Here is a 20,448-nt window from a genome sequence, read left to right as displayed (position 1 = left end):
ACAGAGGCGTCACTGTTACTATGCAGAGATGGATGTGTCTTTAACATCAACTAACACTACAGAATAAGTTATAACACATAACAATGAAGATTGTCTGTTATTGCTGATTTGGGATTTCACTCCTTTCAGTTAACCAACAGACACAGGACAACTTCATTTTCAACAATATATTGCACTATTGTCACTGTCTGACCACATATTGTGTTCACAACATCGTCATGTTTGTGAAATCAAACAAATAATATTATATTTTTAGTTTTGACAAAAGGGATGAAAGTGTTAGCAAATAACTGTCCTTATCCAAATTAATAAGCTTGGTCACATGTTTACATGTCCTATTGCAAAAGCAGTGCCGACACCTGCACAGGACATAAATACACAAAGTCACAGATCACCTACTCTTGGACAATATGTCAATTAAATAAAAATGGAAAACCAGTTATTGCCTCAAATATCAATGTATTTCACTTGGTTATAACAAATCAAATGGTTTCCATATGTATACTTCACTTCACAAGTTTACTGCATGCTTGAAAAACAAAATCCAACAAAAATGTTTTGTTTCAATGCAAATTTCAAATTTCTGGTTTACAGTTGCTGCTCCAGTGGTCAGATTACACATTTCGCAGAAAACCAATGAGAACATGAGGGACAGTGTATGGGGTGAATCCTCACAACAAAGAACCAATAAAAATGTATTTATATACACTATATGTATCAAATATTTGCAATAACATAACAGGAAAATTCAATCAAATTTTGATATGATTTGGATAATTTCCTAAAAGTTAAAAATATGGCTTATACTCATGACTCTAGTCATCTTGTTATATGTCATATTTCACTCATATATATATATATATATATATATATAGTTCTCTTTTGTATAACCCGAGGCTATTTACAAACAAAAAGGGTGGATGATGGGTGAGATCTACTTTTATTCTACGACCTGGACATTTGTGAAACATGGGATCAGGTTAGTTTTTATGATGAAGGTACTGGATCTATGCAAGTGTTTATCAATTATGGAAAATAAGGTAATAGCAGTACATGCCACTGTCATAGATCACATAATCTCATCTCAATTCTGCTGGACGCAGCTGTTCATCATTGGACAAGCTTTGGTCAAACCCAGGGAAATTCATTTTCGGTTATATTAGAGATTTAAGGATTTCCCAAAGATACTAAACATTTCCTCAAAGTTTGGTGTTTTTTGGGGGAATTTGGGATGAAAACTGAAACATAAAATACAGTTGGGTGGGTTTGAAAAACATTCGGCCAGATGAAGACAACTTAGGTCCAGCAAAGGTAATGCTTGGATGTTATGTTGGTGTGTGTTTGTGTGTGTGTGTGGGTGGTTGGTTGGGTGGTTTTGGGCAGATGACTTTAGTCATTAGTGGTTAGATAAAAGATGTAAGTCATTAATCATATTCCACTTAGAACACAATTACTTTTTATTGAACATATCCATGAGTGGAGCCGGGATGAATTTCATGACCGTGTCCACAATGCTCTCCTCTTCCTCCTCATCGCCACAGCCTGTTGGAACTGCCTTTTTAGGACGGGTGAGGCTGCCCTCGGAGGCCTGCTCCATGGCAGCTGCTGCCTCAGCTTCCTTTTCCTCTTTCTTCTTGATGCCATACTACATAAAAACAGTGACAGAAAACATGGACAGTGAATTCAGAGGTTAAAAACTAAAATCAAGCCAAAAAAAGTAGAAGCCGAAAAAAGTAATGTAAAATGATTGAGAATTTTTTGTATTTGTTTCTTCAGTGTAAGGTCCAAGACACGTCAATTTCAGAGAGAAGCACCTGTGTCAGACTTCAAGATAGTTGTCTTATTAAATGATCATTTGAATCTATCAAAAGTACCACAAACTGTGTTTATATCAGGGTAGCACATCGTGCGTGTAAATGCACACCTTAAATAGTGCATATTTACTGATAATCATTTGTCAGCAGCTTCTTACCACTGTAAATTACTGTTTCTACTCCTGAGTAGATTTCAATACTTACTGTACATACAAAAATTAGGTTTTTTATACTTTGTACTGCTTCTAGCTCTAACCTGCCAGGATGGTTAATATCTCTTTTAAATGGTGGAGGCACTCAGCAAGTCTCAGAAGACAATAAGCCTTCAAACAGACCTTTTGCAGCAACTATTAAAACAAGAACATGGACAGTACAGGAAAAAGGGGAAATTTCCCCAAAAAAATCCATTTAAATCATTAAAAGGAAGAACTAAAACAGCTGTCAAATATAGTGGGTCCTCTGCTTGAACTAGTCATTTTTCTTCTCTCTTTTTGTTTAAACCAAAAATCCAACCAAAAATGGCAGTGTCCTGTTTTATGCTTTTCCAGTTGGCTCTACAATTTTGTGGCCATGCATTAAAAGAAATAATGATTTGTGGCCATACATTATTTTAACACAACAGGATGTCAACTCTTTGCTTCCAAATGTGCTTTAAAGCTTATGTTTAATCTATTAATTCTTCAGAATTGTTTGATTCAGACATCAACTCAATTGTTTTGAATGTAAAATATTTCATTAATTAATTTAAGTATACTTCTTAGAGTTAAGAGTCAAAGTATTTGTAAAGTTAAAAGCGTCTGAGTACCCTGAAAACCGCTATTCAAATAAAATGGATGGAGCACTGGCTGCTCTCTTACACAGAGAGGTAAGGACATTTTCTCTGTCCTGGTTGATTGGACAATGCTCTGACACACACTGTCGCCTGTGGGGCTCTACACACGTGTGCCTGTTCAAGGCCAATCGACAACATTTTCCACAGCTGGAGCAAATTGTAGAAACATCTCAGAAGTAATCAGTGTAGATGGGATTCACCTGAGCTCAATTCTAGAACGACATGCTGGTGTCATGTATGTCAAATGTAGCTGCAGTTCATTCGGAAAATTTGAATATAAATAGATTTATTACATATCAATCGTGGGGCCACTTGTTCATATCCTTTATGACATCCTCTCCTCTGTTGAAGATGTACTCTGAACTCTTGAGCTAAAATAAACTCAAAGTGACATTGTTATCTTAAGAATTAGGCTGACATAGCGGTAGATGAGAATTTTTAGATGAAAGGTTTCCTCTCAGCAGGGACAATGTTAAAAAAATTACTCTTGACAGGCCTACACAATGTACCACTAATGCTGCATGTCACACTAACACTAATTCCTTTATCAGACCTGAAGCATTGATGAGTCTAAACAGATGGACAGTGGATGTTATTCCATGATTTCAAAGCAGACAATATTGACTATGTTCTGGTGTTTAAATTCTGAATTATTTGCAATGTCATCTAAAGCAGATTTTGTGTTTTACAGTTGAACCACATGAGCACAGCAGCTGAGTGTTGCAGAGCAGAGGAGGGTGAATAGTCTGTTCTCCACAACACATGGCTGTATAATTGTGGAGGACAGCAGAGAATGACCTTTTAGCTGCTCTTTACAGCATCTGCCAATGTGATTGTGGAGTAATAAATATCTTAAAGGGGACATACTGTATTTAACAGGTTTCAATATTTTTTTCATTTTAAAATCCTTCAACATAATATTATGAGCATGTATTTGTTTTGTATGTCCTCCATATGTGAATATACTGTATGAGTAGGAGGAAGAGAGAGAGAGCAGGTCACCAGGTAGGTAAAGCTGTACTCTCAGCCCCTCTAACAATAGCAAACTGGCACACTCTGAAACATGTTCTGTGAAACATGCGTGTGATAGGCATTTAGCATTAAATGCATCAAATGAGCCGCCTGGAATGTAAAGTAGCCTCTTTCACTCTGGGTTTGGTAAGAACATTTTCAAATGCAGATAAATTCTGAGACTCGTTTTGTGATAAACGTGTATTATTACATCATTGTTTCTGTGTGCGACCTGTTTGGGTCATATATATAGTTTTGCTCCTGTCTGCTCGTAGCTATGAAGAGTAGGCAACATAAAGTTGAGCCCACAAATTACCACCATATTCGTGTTGGCACAGTAAATGTAAGAACGGCAAAGTGCGAGAGCAAGTTAGCGGAGTGTGTGCTTCACGCCAAAGCACTACAGCATGACATCTGCTGTATGCAAGAAACCCGCATCATCGGCCAGGTTGAAATCAAGTTTAACGACCGTGCACTCAGTGGATGGAAGATACTGTACAATGGTATGCAGAGGAAGGCGATGGCAGGTGTTGCAATAGTAACTGCCCCCCATGTGAAAGTTGTAGATGTGGAGCACTGGTTAGAGGCCAGAATATTGAGGGCTAGAGTTGTTGTCCAGGGAGCATTCTCTTGTTATTCTCCTACAGAAGAATATGCAAGCTCAACCAAAGAAGCCTTCTATGATAGCCTTCCTAGAGCTATGAAGGACATCAAAAAGTCCCATTACTCCTTCAAGATACTCACATGTGGTGATTTTAATGCAACTATCGACAATGGCCAACATAATATCTGGCAAGGTGTTGGAGAGTACAACCACGTAGAACCAACAGGTTTCAATGGGACACAGCCCATAGAATTATCTGAGAACAACGGTCTGTTTATTCTCAACACCATGTTTGCCACCAGAACGGATGAGCACAGGTGGTCCTTTGAATCAAACCTGGGGTATAAGCGTCGTCTAGATTACATTTTAGGAGAGCGGTACATTAGAAGAGCCACAACAAATTGTAGAACATACCCAAGTGTTAGTGGACCTTTTGAGTCAGACCACTGTGTGGTTGTCATGTATTCCATGTTCCCATCCAGTAGGAGACGTAGGGACATGTTTAGGAGAATAGACGTGCAAAAGTACATCACTTTCCTAACATACGGTCCCTGAGGGATTCCGAAACTACCTGAAGCTTATATAGCAAACGGCTTGATGAGCTAGTTGAAGACCTTAAAGGCCTGCTGACATTAACATTAATTAATTGACATTAATCGACACATTATTGACACTATAGTTACAGCGTCATCAGAAACCATCCCTGAGAGGAAAATAGAGTGCGATAGTAAGCCGTGGGCAAATGAGGCGTTTCTAAGTCTCCTTGAAAATGCTGTGTTTCATCTGACCTTGATGAGAAAAAGGAGTTGTCTAAACATATTTCAAAAACTACACTTGGCTCTCAAGGGCGAATATTTCAAGGAGAAGGCAGAGAGTACTAATATGGCTAGTGCACAGAGAGACCCTGATACATAAGATATTAGAGGAGCACTTCTCTCAGGACCTTGGACCGCGTGAATTCCAACCAGAGGATCTAGAATCAGTTGATGAGAGCCCTCCGGAAGCTCCCAAGCTAGAGCAATGTAAGAAGTTCAATAATGGGAAATGCTAGGGTACGGATGGCATCTACGGTGAGCAGCTGAAATACTCCCAATCCACACAGCTCCTCCAGTATCTTGTGTTCCTACACGGACTGGAATGGTCGTGTCTCTAGGTTCCAAGTGCCTGGCTACTATCGGCAATAACCTGTCCACTACCATGGTCTATCAATAATCGGGACACTGTCCAAAATTGTCTCGGTAATTGTTGTTGGGAGGATACAGCCGATCTACGAACTGATTCTAATGGGAACACAATTTGGTTTTCGAAAAAAACGTTTGACCTGCGACGCCATCTACATCACGAGACACATACTGGAGAAAGAGAAAGGACCGTTGTACATCTGCTTCATCAACCTGAAAGCAGCATTTGATTGGGTGCCACGCGATGCTATGTTCTGTGTGCTAGAGATTCGACTCTGATGCCCCAAACTTGTCTCAATATTGAGGGCAGTGTACACAAAAGCATGCATAAAGGGTGCTCGTCAATATTTTGAGACATTTTCAGGATGTCGACAAGGGGGTTTCGAGAGTCCACTTTGTCATGAGGTGCGCAAGGTCTTCAGCAGAAAAAATTCCCGACAGCGGTGTTCAGGTCGAGTTCCAATTACCAAATGAGGTATCACCTCGTGAACTCCAAAGAAGAGCCCCTGCAGCAGGTCAGGAAGAGTAACAGAGTTATTAAATATGCCGATGATGTGATTATATTCTCGAATTGTAAGGAAGAGCTAAGTCAGATCAAGCCATATATGACAATACCTTTACTACATTTGAGCTACAGATGTCTTATAGTAAGACAGAGACCATGGCGTTTAATTTCGACAAATCAATCATGGCTCAGGAATCCTTAATATCCGTGAACAATGTGAACATCAAGAATGTCAGGGAACCCCTCTCGTTTGCTGTATGGAATTCAAGCTTGTGATTTGTTGGCTTCAGATCTCCAAAAGATTGAAAGTGTCTGGAATGGATTCTCAAGGAAGATGGTGGCAGGAGGATACGCTAGAAAGATGCTCCATCCCGTAGCCAGCGTAAGAAGGGTATATGAGCAGACGTCCCCCAAGGCCGATCTCAGGCCCAGTGGGAAACATTGTTGATGATGATGCTTCCCTCATACAAAGTGCTATAATGTTCATAATATGTAAATATTCTGCAGTAATATTCCTCATAAAAACATTCCCTGACCTGCATGTCCCCCATAACGAGAAAAACTGGTGACCAAGGACTAATAAAATCTTCATTGGCAATGTAAAAGGTATATCTGCTGCTTTGCGCACAGCAGTGAGCAGAGCTGTTTCATCTACTTAAAATCCTGATCTTCTCCTGTAAACATGGAGTCATTATGTTCTCCAATATCAGCAGCATGATAGGCTGGTAATAAATACATTGAATGTCAACTATATCAATTGTATTTTTTGCCAATCTCACTTTAGAGGCTCTGAAATATCAGTCTGTGCTAAAATGGAAAAAGAGTGACCAATACCAATTCTTTCTGGATTCAGTGAGTGGTCTCTTTGAGGGCCCCCACGCACAAGAATGGAAAATTTGATTTGGACCTGCAGGGGTCCTACAGAAGTGCTGGCCTCTACTGTGAAGGACAGATTCTGGTCAAAAGCTTGTGTGTTACATGAAGACATCAACCTCTCACAAGGGACTAATCAGAAACCATTCTTTCATATCTTTTTTGAAGGCAGATACAATATGTTTATACCAGTTGTGAAGATGTGGGCAGTGTGTTTCTCTGCAGAATTTACAAAAGTCTATGGTGATTCTAACAGATGAAGTCTTTTTAGTTGATGCAGGCCTGGTTTTAGGGATCATATGTTGTGTTTTCCTCTGTTCTGGATCTGACTGACTCCTTCCAATGCTAACAATATCAAATGTATGAAAATGTAGTATTTCCACTCTTACACAGTTTTTAAACTAAAGTTGTGGGACAACATTTTCTTTGCTTTGCTATTTGGAACATAATGGGCAATAGAGAAGTGAATTATGTTGAAGGGGTGGTTTGAGTCTGTAGTCAAATTTACTCGCAAATGAAATCACTTTGAAATGATTGTATTCTGTTACTTTAAATGGGAGTGTCAGACCGTAAAAGTGTCTGTGTGTGATACTTTGAAAACTGATTCTTGGTGGCATTTAATTCCCCCTAAATTTCCCAAGTGCAAATACAAAAAAATTGCATCTAAACATCCTTTTGAAGTTTGGGAGACTTTGGGGTTAGCAAGCACTTCTGTGTATGATAAATCTTTTCACCACACCTGAGCAGTATTTTGTAGTGTCTCTATGATGACACATGTCTGATGTGTTAATTTATGGTATATTACTTTGATTTAAATGTTTCTAATCTGGCTACCTGTATCTGTTGAAGTGAAGACGAACATACTTTGTCAGCTCATTCCCACTTGCTTTCATGAAACATTTTAAGATAGATAGATTGCCTCATCGGCCTCCTTTCTCCTCTGTCATGATTGTCTTTGTTTCCTGTGTCACTCGTCTAGCGGATGTGACTCTTCCTTTGTTCCAGTTTCCATCTTGGTCTGTCACATGTTTATCATCAGCCAATCAGTCACATTTATCAGATTGCAGCTGCTCAACTGTTCCCTATTCCCCTGATTAGACATTCAGTATACATATTAGCCGTTTACAAATCTTTCCAGAACGTCCTGCCAGCTCAGTTTAGGTTATCAACTGTATGAGTCTTGCTTGTCAGGTTTCATAACTGCTATATAAGGTATTTCCAGAGCAGACAGCAAACTTTGTTCAGTCTAAATGATTATTTAGTATTAGTAAGGACAAGATGGTCTTGGGAGTTTAAATTAAAGTAGACAACAAAACATATTGGCATATTTGTATTCAGCCACTCCTTAAAACAAAGATTAAAATTATTTATTTAATAGAGTGTGTTTGCATTAACAATTCAGTAATGTCAGCTAGGGTCTTCCTATAATGAGACAAAATACTGATAACTTCCTCAAGAAAATTCTCAGTTAGGATTCCTTGGTATAATGTAAATCTTAAAACAGACACATTATAACAAGAAATATTTGTGTTTAGCTTCACCGCATATACACCTCCAGGGAATGGTCAAAGGGGACATGTGAACAAGAGTGCAACCTTGATTAATCGGCGTATCTCCAAAGCATTTCTAAGTGACTAAATTGGATAATTCTCTTCAAGCATTATAGGTATTTTACCTTATCCCTGATGCCCTGTCGGAGGTTTTCTCTCTCTGCTTCCATTTTTGCATATTTCGCCTTCCTCTCCTCCTCTTGTTGCCTCAGTGCCTCTTGCCTTTCTTCTTCTTTTTTCTGCGCATCAGGATCCTTTTCTTCCTCACCACCAAGCATCTTGCCCATGTCTTTGGTGGCCCCTGTTTTTGATAAAAGACAGAGAGACAGAAGTGATAATGAAACAATTGTCAGCCGAAATCTATTAATTACCTGGCAATTCAATGTAATTGCACATAATGGACCCCGGTTATCAGTCGCTGTTGCCAAGCACACAATGCACATCTAGGATTTGGATAATTAAATCACTTTGCGCTTCGTACTTTTTCAGGCTGGTAAAAGAGCAGCTCTGTGTATCGCTGAATAGTGCATAGGCAAAACACAGAGAACAATATGGCAGTGTCATGAACAAGAGGCTGACATGAAACACACTGCAATAAATAAGTAATTCTCTTGATTGCCTTTAGACTGCTCACTTTGGACTTTGCCATTTCAAGGGAATTGGCAGACTAATAGGAACAATCCACTCAGACTGGGGTCAAGAAGGAAAGGCTTTGAGTGCTGTTGTAAGAACCATAATAAACAGAGTCCACCCTGCTATGGCTCATCCCCTATCTTTCCTAAACAAACAGTAAAAAAGCAGCAAAAGATGAAGAAAATGCCAGATCGATGCCTCTAGAAATGCATCCCGTTAAACCCATTTTTTTTAAATCCACCTGCTCTCACTCAGTGTGCACAGTGTTGTTACTGTTGTTTTTTCGTGGTTGTGTGGTGCTAAAAGTATGGACTAAAATTTGCTATCTTCGTATCATCAACACCGTGGAGACAGAAGGAAGGTAAATAATTATGACAGCAATGATCTAAGCAGTATGAAACTGATTTTGGATTTTGCAAAGACATATTTATATACACACCCCTCTATGACAGCTGAAATTGAAAGAGAAACCATTCCAGGCCCAGCACAAGTCTTTAACCCGATTATGCGTCCACCATAATTCAGTTGGTGTGGTCGATCTTGGACATGTCTGGCCTTTCCATTTTCCATGCTTGTGACTGCTGGTGGTTGTAGGATTTGTTGTCTACAATGAATGAGTGAGCAGCTTTAAATTACACTCTGCTTACTGTCAGTACCTGGGTAGTTTGTAAATTTATACCGTCCACATTTTTTCCAAGTTCTTAAATTAGGACATGATTTCACCCCAACTTTAATCAAAAGAAACAACCTTGGTTAGAAGCAAGTAAGAACTTAATCACTCCATACTGGCCAAGTTAATACATTTTGTGCAAATTATACAACCTGCACAGGCCTGGTACTTTTAAGAGATAATTATATTTATTTCACAAAATTACATTAAAGTCTTTGCGTACTTGGGTATGCTTCACCTTCAGAATTTATCCATCAAGACTCATCCGTCTCACAAGGGGTTAGCAATAGGAACCACTGTAGCAACAGTTGTCTGGGCTGTTGATGAGTCTTCCACTTCAAACCACATATCAGTTCTGAACAGATTAGGAGTTGAAATGCATGTAGGTGGTTAGTGGGGGTGAACAGGGCTGCATATTTTCATGTTTCAAATGATTTACAATGAATGCATTGGGTTCTGCTGCCTATTAAAAGCCAATGCTGGAATTATGCTGTAAATGACACCAACTTGATGGGCCAAAGTTCAAATCATTAAATTGCACACATTAATGCTTTGCCACACTGATATTACGCAGGGTTGTGGCTGTGCAGAAGGTCTGTGCATTAGTCAGTTTGTTCTCACTCCAGAAGCATTGGTTTGCCTTTCCAGCTCACTGGCTGGAAACAAGCCAGTAGCCTGGAAGATCCTGAACCCGTGACATTTTGCTCACTTCTAACTCCAGAAGGAAATTGATTTTAATGAGCAGTGGACCTCCCAGACCACGAAAGGCACTTTTGACTTGTCTGCCCCAAGTCCAGCACACGTCCTTTCACTATAAACGCCTCTGCCTGAGCCCCAGTCGGTGCCACACAGAGTAGTTCTCCAGGCTCTCTAGGGGATAAATTCAAAGACAGCCATCTGCTTCAACTGGAAAATTGATGAGACAGCAGTGACCTTGAGGTTCTTCCTTGCAGTCAGAATTTTCCCTGTTGCCCAGCCAGGAGAAGCCTCAGTTCTCAGTCATGCTGTGCAGGGTGACTGCTAATTAATAATAAACACTGAAAAGACATGTTATCACTGACACGTAATGCCTCAGGACGATTCATGAAATGCATTTGTAAAATGCCAACAAGTTTAGGGTCTGCTATCAAAATACAAAAGAAACACCAGCAGATGTTGAAAGGTAGAATCTGTGACCTGAAATCCAGAGTTACCCCAACTCCAAAAATGCAAATTCATATGAGAACCTGTCATATCAATGAATTAAAGACATGTTAGTATAGACACAATAGAGAGTGAATAAATATAATAATATTTTAAATAATACTTGTCTGATGCTGTTCTCCTCCCACTTGAAAGTACATCACCAAGGGTAGACTGAGTAGAAGCCCAAACCACACATGCTCAGGGGAGCAGCATTTCTACACCAAATTCCTTTCGAAATACTCACTCTGCATGTCCCTGCATTTGAGCCACTTGCAATCATTCTCACTCTTTGTCATCAACCAGAATTCAGCGCAATAGGTGAGGGTTAAAAAGCTCACCTCTGTGACAGCCTCTGTGATAGAATCTGCATCATTGCCTATCTATGCAAAACTACTATTAAACTTTTTTGTACAGTTGTGCTCATAGGAAACTCTGTTTAACATCTGAGTCTGTAGCTATGAATCAAAATATAGTGAAATGTGTCCAACAACTAGTTTTAAGTTATTCTTCATTAGACAGAGCTTCCTCCATCCCTGTCATCATGACCTATTTCCACCTTCTCATTAGCACTGACACTGATACTGAAATGCCAGTAAAGGCTAAATAATTCCTCTGCTGGCTCACATTGTGGATTTAATGTTATCTCCACCCCCAGTTGAATAATGTCTCAAACTAATGCATTGTCAATCACTATAATAATACATCCAAATAAAGGCAAGGGAGTTTTATGCTCACTTACATATTTATGATTCTCACTATCAAAATTTGGGACGACTGGGCCTGCTGAGACTAACACCACCACCTGTTTCAAAATGTATATTTTATTGGAATTTGTCTAATTAAGCTACAATTTACAAATTACATTCAAAACAGAAAATAAAAACATAGGTAGTCCATCTTTTATTTTAAGCTTTTTGCTGACAAATGGGGATTACAGTCTCTACCACGTACTTGTACTGCAAAAATCTTGAAAATGATGAACCCATTTCTGCCTATTATTCTGTTTTAGAATGTAATATTTGTCCCAGCAGGGTTATTTTCAACATGTTTCAAAATACAGATTTCAACTTTCATTGATCTGTTTCATCCTGTCTTGTTTTATTTAATTTAATTTATCCATTTGGCAGAGGCTTATATCCAAAGTGACACACAACTGAGTTATAACACAAACAGTGAGCATATGGCAAATCAGGAATAATTGTTATAAAGTTGGAATTCCATTGCACGGGAGGCTTTTACAAGGTGTTGATGATGAGCCTTTCGAGTGTATCATCAGCAGCTCAAATGAACTAGACAGGAAACTAGTTTGGCTTGACACTTTAAGCTGCCATGCAGGCCACAGGAGTCATCATTCATTAGCAGAGCATAGTGACGCTACACCTGAATGACTCAGTTAGGTGGGAGCATTTCTGGCCATTACTTTGTGGGTAAGCACGCAGAGAGAGATGGAAAGCAGTGTGACTCGTACCCTGTGGTTGGTTTAAGACCATATGTGTTGCCATAACTTTGAAGAAGTCAAGGCCTGAAAATACTAAAATACTAGATAAAAAGTGTTTGTTTCGAAATTTTCCACTGTCAAACAACTTCAGGATCAACAGATACACCCCTCATCTATGGAGAAGTGTCAAATCTGTTATCTATTTATAACTGATGCAACACATTCCACACAATGCCATTCAAACCTTCTTAATCTTGCTTCTCAAGCCTAATTAGCTCATCTGATTGTGACAAAGTTGCTGTGCAGCAGCACAAGACAGTCGGTGTTCCCAGAAGCCTTGGTGTCATCAAACGCTGCCAGCTGTGGGATCTGGGAAATCTAAGCAAAACAACAGTGCTCCAGAAGAAGAGCTGAGGGCCTCTGCTATGGTAATACTTAAAGTACTTCATTAGAGAGTATAACAAGTCATACACAATGCCAGGGTTTGAGAGTTACACAGGAAAACTTAATATGCATGTTAGCAGCAAAAGGTCAATTTTTGTAGAATGAATGCATGCTCCAGCCTTCATCAGTAGTAACAAAGACAAAACAGCATTGAACCTTGACTTAAAGTGTAGCACCACATTGTGGGCTGCAGGGGTTTTGAAATGAAGCCACTCACTTACATCCACAGCACAAACCTGCTCTGTTACACCACTGCAATGAGTGCACAGAGCTGGAGGCAGAGTCTGACCATGCTAATTTGTCAGAGCTGTAAAGGGAATTTTTAGGTCAGCTGACGCCTGAGGCCAATTTCAAAGTAAGAGACAGCTCACTGTGCTTAGCATCAAAAAGAGTTGGAATTCAAAAGGATGAGGGCAAGTTGGCAAGTTACGGATAGCAGAGTCACGCAACAGAATTGTGCTGTGCCGACTTGCCTGAAGGCTGGTGTTAGATTTCGACAGAAAAGTCAGATCCCTACATTAGAAAGAATAACACTCTTGGGCAACTTGATTTGATTTAGAAATCAGGGGGGCCAACTGTAGAAGAAAACTTGTCACTACTATGGAGATGTTTGCAGTATGTGTTTCATTTATTACGGCGAGACAGCAGAGAATGTGATGTGTCCTCCAGATGCAAATTTGTGTTTGTGTAGTGTTGTTAAGCTTGCATGTTTTGCGCTGATTGACAGGAAAGGCGGAACAACATGAAGTGTGTCCCCCATGAAGCCAAAGTCACAAACAGAGGGATGGTAAGTGAAAGTGAGAGAGGAGAGAAACAAGAACAGATGAAACAGGTCATCCTCAACAAGAGTGTGATTATATCCTCCACAAGAGAGAACATTTAAGAGATTTATAGAATAAGTTAGTGAGCAATTCAGAGAAAAACACAAGAGAATTTTAAAGCTATAGCTTTATGGACTGCAACATAGTACATTACATTATGATTTGGCAGACGCTTTTATCCTTATTAAACATGTGTCCCATCTACCCATCGTTTTGTATTGTGTTGTAAAGTTGACAAAAATCTGCAGAAGAGCAAGCATGAAAATAACACTAGAAAGAAACGAGGAAGACGTTGAGGACAAAGCAGAAACGGAGAATTCATTGAAGTGGATGAAAGGTAAAGAGGACGAAGAGACAGGAAAGGTACTCAAGCACAAAAAAAGACGGAGAGAGAAAACAGCAGGACAAGCTCAGGGACTCTGTGTTCCTGCTCTCCCATCTGTCACCCGTCCTCATCGCTCCTGTTGCTGCTGACCGACGGGTCCCTGTGCGAGCCACCACAACCCCCACCCACCAGCCCACACCCACTGTCCTCAGCCATCATCATCAACCTACTGCAGAAACCCAGAGGAGGTAACACCAAGGAAAGTGCGGAAAACATTTCAAGGTCCATCCTCTTAGTCTTAGTCCAGTCTTGGTAACTATGACCATATCGTACAAAAAAACAACTTAAAAAACAACAAACTTACTTCTTCCATTTGCACACTTGACATTTTACACATAACAATGTGGATGATGTGATATTGAGGTCCAACATTGTTAGACTACCTTCTGCCTTCAGGAATGCCTGGTAAAAATAACATCAGGTTACAGCAATCTAGTGCAAATTAACCTATTCCATGGTGGGATGGTATTTTTGCTTGTTTTTACTGAAGAATGGAGGCTCTAGAAGCGGCTGAGAATGAATTCTGTAAGACCAATGTTCAGTCTTTTTGTAACTCTTAAACCTCTGCTGCTTTGGGGAACAGATTGGAGGCATTCTGCTCTTAAAATCATGCATGTAATGTCTCAAACTAAATAGTTAGTTTTAGGATTGTGTCTCTAAAATCTTCAATGGCGCTGAAGAAGTAGGTGGGACAAAACCTTTTGAAGACTTAATTTCTTTTGACAAAGTTTAGAGTATTCGGCTTGGAAAGCACAACGGCACTGATATATAAAAGTACCTTCAGTGGATTTCCAGATGTTTCTATTCATCTGATCAGCACTCTGTCCCGCTACACAGGTGAGCAGCAGAATTATCCTGCATGATTGTACATTTTGTTCAGTGAGTGTCTCCCCTGGTCCCATCTCTTTCTTAGACCGGGTAACCGTGCGGTGAGTTGCGGTGTAAGACATTATTGGTACGAAACTGTCATACACACGACACTGCCTCTCAGCAAGGGAGGGGGACTCAAGATGCAGGGCCACACAGGACCACAGGCCACACACTCCTCTTTGACCTCAACCTCGTCTCATGTTTTGTTTTTTTCAGTTGGGAGGTGTGGGCTGCGAGTGCTTAACTTTATACAGGTCACATGAGTGCCTTATTAACACAGGTTTCCAAACAAATGGATTCTGGCACTGCAATATAGACTTTCACCAGAACCAACTTTCTAGGTTTCCAACAATTTTCAACAAGCAACCGAGCTGTATTTACAGATTTTTGCTCCATACAGCTTTAGCTCAGGAATTTCTATGGGCCCAGCAGCCATAGTTTCAGCACAAAGCTTTTTCCAGCCTTTCACAAATACGTAAATAGGAAACAGCACTGTATCTTCTTGTCTATTTCTGACAACTTCAGATAACCAAGTTCTCTGCTCCTTTCTTTTCAACAGTTATGCCGCCTTTTTAACAAGATTGTTTTATTTAACAAGTGCAGTTGACATGTTTTCTAAATCTAAGATTCCCAGTGAGAGACCATGAACTCATATCCTTAAATGTTAGACTTTATATGTATGGTCATACTATTTTATAGTTGCCTTATCATCTGTAACATCCAATCACTAACACATTGTCCTTGTAAAAATGTTATGTCAAAGACTGTTTAGTGGAAAACAGCATTGATGTTCCTAACTTGTGAATACCTTTAGAAAGTGTATCTGTGGTCACAACTGTATAGGTTTATCTGTTGATTTGTGTTATTGATAGAGGTGGATTTAGCACCTTGTTTGGATTGCAATGCCTGTGTGTGAGAATCATAGTACACCTTACATAGTACAAGCTCAGTGTAAAATAGGTTTTATTTACAGGTGTATTTGATATGAACAAGTATACTCAAAGATTAGGCCATACAAATAAAATATTCTGAATGAACTTGTCATTTTGGAAAATATGACTACTGAAGACAACTATGTCTCTATAAAAGTCTCTCTAAAAGCAAGTATTCAAGATTGCCTTACTTATTCGCTTCACAGTGACTACAGTACATGCAACAACAGATTTTCCTGCTCATCTGAAATACTGTTCCGTTTCAACTGGCCCCATGCCAACATGTCATGGTTTATGGATTGCATCAGGGTGCTCTGACCACTCCATACTTGCTTGCAAGCTAAGTTGTAAATTAATTTTGTCTCTAAACTGTACTGAACTTGTTGTACACATTGAAATTTAAAAAAAATGTGGGCATCAGTGGTTTGAAGATTTGGGCTACAGACAGGCCAAAAATTATGGAAAGCTTTTGCTCGTGTTGTAAGTGAAATGGAGAGACTGTGTCCCCCTCCCCTACATATCTCAGCAAATCTCCAAGGAGCATGGAAAATGGAGGAAAGAGAGCATTTCTGTGCTTTATCACCCGTTCACAGCCACTATCAGTGGAAAGCAGCCTCACAGAGTCTGGCCTTGACGATGGGCAAGCAGGGACAGGCCATATTTATCTCCTCTGAGGTTGGCATCAAGGACCAGGCAAGCCATCCATGCATCCATCCATCCATCCATACACACACACACACACACACACACACACACACACACACACACACACACACACACACACACACACACACACACACACACAATGCAATGTAGGTCACCACACTACGATTTATTTCAGGTTGTCCTCCTGTATTTTAGTAATGTGTGCAGAGAAAGCAAAAAAAAGTGATACTTGATAGATTATGTAAAAAGATGTATTGACATAATTCCCTGATGTTTGTTTTATTTTTTCCCTTTGGAACTGTAACTTTGTGTGTTGTAAGACCCTATGAGATGCTGGATGTGATATTAGTCTGTACAAATACATTTGCCTTGAATTACTGAATGTTTCCAAAACACTGATTACTCTATGTTCTGGTGTATTTACTTCCTATCCTCCTGTGCTTCCCATCAGTGTGATTACCTGTTGTCCCTAATGTGATTCACCTGTGTCTCTTTGTCTCCTCCCCTGTCTGTTGTGTATATACACCCCAGTGTTCCATGTGTTCCTTGTCCAATCGTTACCTATGTTACTGTTCCTGTTCCCGTTCCTGTTTCCTGGTTTCCTGGTTTCTTCTGTCTCCCGCCCATGTGCATTGACCCACGCCTGTACCTGACCACGTCTCTCACCGCCAGCCCACGGCTCTACCCTGCCTGTCCCCGACGCCGCCACTTGCCTGCTCCTCTGGATACTTCTGCCCGTTGTTAATAAATACTGTGTATCTGTGTATCTGTGAATCTGCGTTTGGGTCCTCTGTTCTGCAAACCATGACAGTTTGTCTGTTTTTTGTCATCTCTTTGTGCATTTATGTTAAAGACTGTCTGACTGGCTATTCAACCACCCAGCACATTAAATGCATCTGTGAGGGACAAACGGTATAAATTTCTATTTTTGGAACACAACTAACACCCCTGAAGAATCTTTGCACCTCCAAGAAGAAATAATTAGGTTTAATCCACATTCATAAGACTTTTAGGTTCTTTGTTTGGTCTTATCTAAAAGGAAACACTCATTCAGAACCAAATATATACTAGAATTTGATTGACATTTTGAAAAACAAAACTAGGCTTTCAGTTCAGTTACCATTTATTATATGAGTCAAACAAGCTGCAGACCAATACTAAATTCCTGTTCACATGTCATGAATTAGTGTTATAACTTTTGATGTAATATTGCAGGCGTGCCTGAGTTGCCTGGCTCATGCACTTTACCTCACATGAAGATTGAGTTTCAAGGCTATTTACTGATCCATTATTAATTTTGTTGGTTTTCACACTTTACCTGAAAATCGTACCTGTCTACATTCTTATTTTCATGTCCTATTTTTACACTTGTCACTTATCTGAGCTGTGTCTTCACCTCGACATGCAAACATACCCGAGCTAATTAACAGGTTAAACAATTATCTCATCTCTCCTGTTACATGTAAATTAACCTAAAAATAAACACCAAACTGTTCAAATAAAACTTCTACTTTATCCTATCCACACCAGATGAGATCAGATGTTTATGCTCAGTGATTTGATTTGCCTTAACTTTATAATCCTTAATCGTACCTTATATATTTGGTGTAAACAATGATAATATAGAGTAATATAGTATGATACTGTTAATCTGGGTGAGATACTTTGCTTGCTTATAATTCTTATTCAAGTGTTTCATTCATAGACAACCCTTTATTCCTCAATCTTCGCCTATGCAGTAAGAGATTTTAAGAATCTAGAGTGCCCTCCTTACTGAGCAGTGAAAAGAAGAAAACTGACAATGATCAACGGACTTATAACCATTGTAAAATGAAATATAAGACTCTCCTCATCTACTTAATAGTTGCCGGCAGTCCTTGGGCCATCAGGGTACACTACTGAGCCAGAAAATTACTCTTCATTATGGAAAGCAGACAACCCAGCAAATGGGAGCAGTGCCAATTTGGTCAAGTTGATACTACGGCCCTATACAATTTGATAGCACTCGGAAGGTGCCAGGTGTTTCTGACATTGTTTCTTCTGGAATGCTGCGAGCCTCACATTCATCTGTGGGATCTCACAGTTAGTTTGACTGCTTAAAGAGATTTGTTTTTGAAAATGCTGCCAATTAAACCAAAAATCACTGTTGTGTTTGGAGACACTCAGAGACACTGACTCAAGAGGAACCAACACGCACAGAAAGGTATCACTTGACAATGCAAACCTTAAGTGCATGGTTGTACTCCACCACTCACGGTTTGCGTCCAACTGCCTCAAAAAGACACTGTGTCAGAACACATGGATTTTATCCTATTTTACCAAATTAATAAACCAGTTCAAAGGGTGACGCCACACGTTTGAAATTTCAAATTTATAGTATTGTGCTGCAACACTGCACCAAATCGGATGCATTTATTTAACTTTTTAAAGCATGTGTCACATTCTAAACTATATTTGCCAGGAAATTTAAAATCTAAACGCCATAAACCAGGCCTGCTACAAATATAAATTCAATGGGAAACATTGTATTTACCACGGTAACCAAAGTCTACATTAAATTCAAAAGCTCAAATAACTTTGAACAATTTTCAACAACAACATTTTCTTTCCTTAGGGCTTTGAACACTGCAATGTTTCTGTCACCTTCAGAAACAGTGATTACCATGAAAACGTGATGACCCTTCTCAGAAATTAATTTCTCAACATAAAGCTTGCACATTTATCCCTAAGCCCTCAGACTCTGCTTCCCTCTCAACCCAGTGATTCTTTTAACTCCAATTTTGGCCCCTGTCTGTAAGCTAATATCAGGACCTATGATTCAATCCTTGGTGCCTCCTGATGGCTTTGGAGAGCTTTACTGTGAATTAGCCCAACAGATCCATGGTTTCCCCCTTTGCATAATCACCCTTGCCCCATCCTCCCCTGCCACTCTGAGAATACTCATCGATCACATGGGGGAAATCTGGTTTCAAAGATGAGAGATGACACCATTACTCAAACATGAGATTGTGATGCGATCCACACTGTCACCCATGGCTTAGACTTGTGTGGCTTTGGAGCTTTTGAGCATGTGAAATATGAAAATGCAATTCATCGCAATCCCTCTTACAGCATGACTGGTCATGCAGAAGCAAATGCAGTGTGACTTTGGAGGTGGTGGTGTGCATACAAGTCTGTCAAAGCCTTGAATTGCTTACAATCATAGTAACATTTTCATGTGAATTAAAACAAATGTGAAACCAGCTAACCTTGGCTTAAAAAAATTATCTCTAAAATGTCCCATAACTGTATGCTCACTGTCGTGTCAAATGCTTTCTTCAATAAAAAATATACAACAAAATATAAATAATTGGCAGAACAAATATTGAAAACTGATAACCAACAATAATGTATATTCCTAAATAGAAAGGACTCAAGGACCATAGGTAGATTACAAAAGTCAACTATATTTCTCTTCACCTGGATGTTACATCATAGATAGGACGGTAAAAGCAGTTCACTTCAAAGCCAAATGACTGAATATATAACTGGATATAAGTGTTGTCTTGGAGCAGAGAGACAAACTTTAATATGAAGTTCCACTTGTGACTTCTCTGCGCCATGACAGTTGGTAATAAAATATAGTTGGTGTGATTTATGCAGCGAGTCACTCTGCTGAATAATAGTGGCTGCTCTCATTTTCTTGCTGCCTCTCAGCTCTATCAAACCCTCCATTGTAATGATTTGCTCCTGTGAAATAAAACTTTTCCATCTTTTCATAGCTTGTGGCCCCATTTATTCTCAATCTCATGAGAGAAGTATGAGGTATGTTGCTTTCTTGTTGAGTGATGTTTGGTCTTTTACCTCTCCGCATATTAGCACATTATATATTGTCATATTTGTTTCTTCCATTGATTTTAGATCTCACACCAAAGAAATCACAGTTTGAGTCCTATTTTTTTATGAATTACATGAAATGCACCTTATTTGCCCCCTAAAATTTATATTCTCCACTCAGAGAACTACTGCTATGTCTCATTCAGCAGGTTAGGTGG

At 39.5% G+C, this 20,448-nt stretch overlaps 1 protein-coding gene across 1 annotated transcript in view; it reads right to left on the bottom strand.

The window, feature by feature from the left end:
• Nucleotides 1-886: 886 nt before the first annotated feature.
• Nucleotides 887-20,448, bottom strand: part of LOC142999544 (complexin-2-like) — a 42,963-nt gene continuing 23,401 nt past the window's right edge. Inside the window, exons 2-3 of the mRNA XM_076149147.1 lie at nucleotides 8,496-8,671; nucleotides 887-1,645 (exon numbers count right to left, since the gene is read on the bottom strand). Of these exons, the coding sequence (XP_076005262.1) occupies nucleotides 1,451-1,645; nucleotides 8,496-8,671 (371 nt within the window). The 3' untranslated portion in view covers nucleotides 887-1,450. The remainder of the gene's footprint in view (nucleotides 1,646-8,495; nucleotides 8,672-20,448) is intronic.

The sequence above is a fragment of the Genypterus blacodes genome, unplaced genomic scaffold (genome assembly GCF_046128005.1).
Source record: "Genypterus blacodes isolate CSIRO-AG114 ecotype Tasmania unplaced genomic scaffold, CSIRO-AGI_Gbla_v1 ptg000044l_1, whole genome shotgun sequence".
NCBI classification, from domain to species: Eukaryota; Metazoa; Chordata; class Actinopteri; order Ophidiiformes; family Ophidiidae; genus Genypterus; species Genypterus blacodes.
This window is presented reverse-complemented; position numbering and strand designations above follow the sequence as displayed.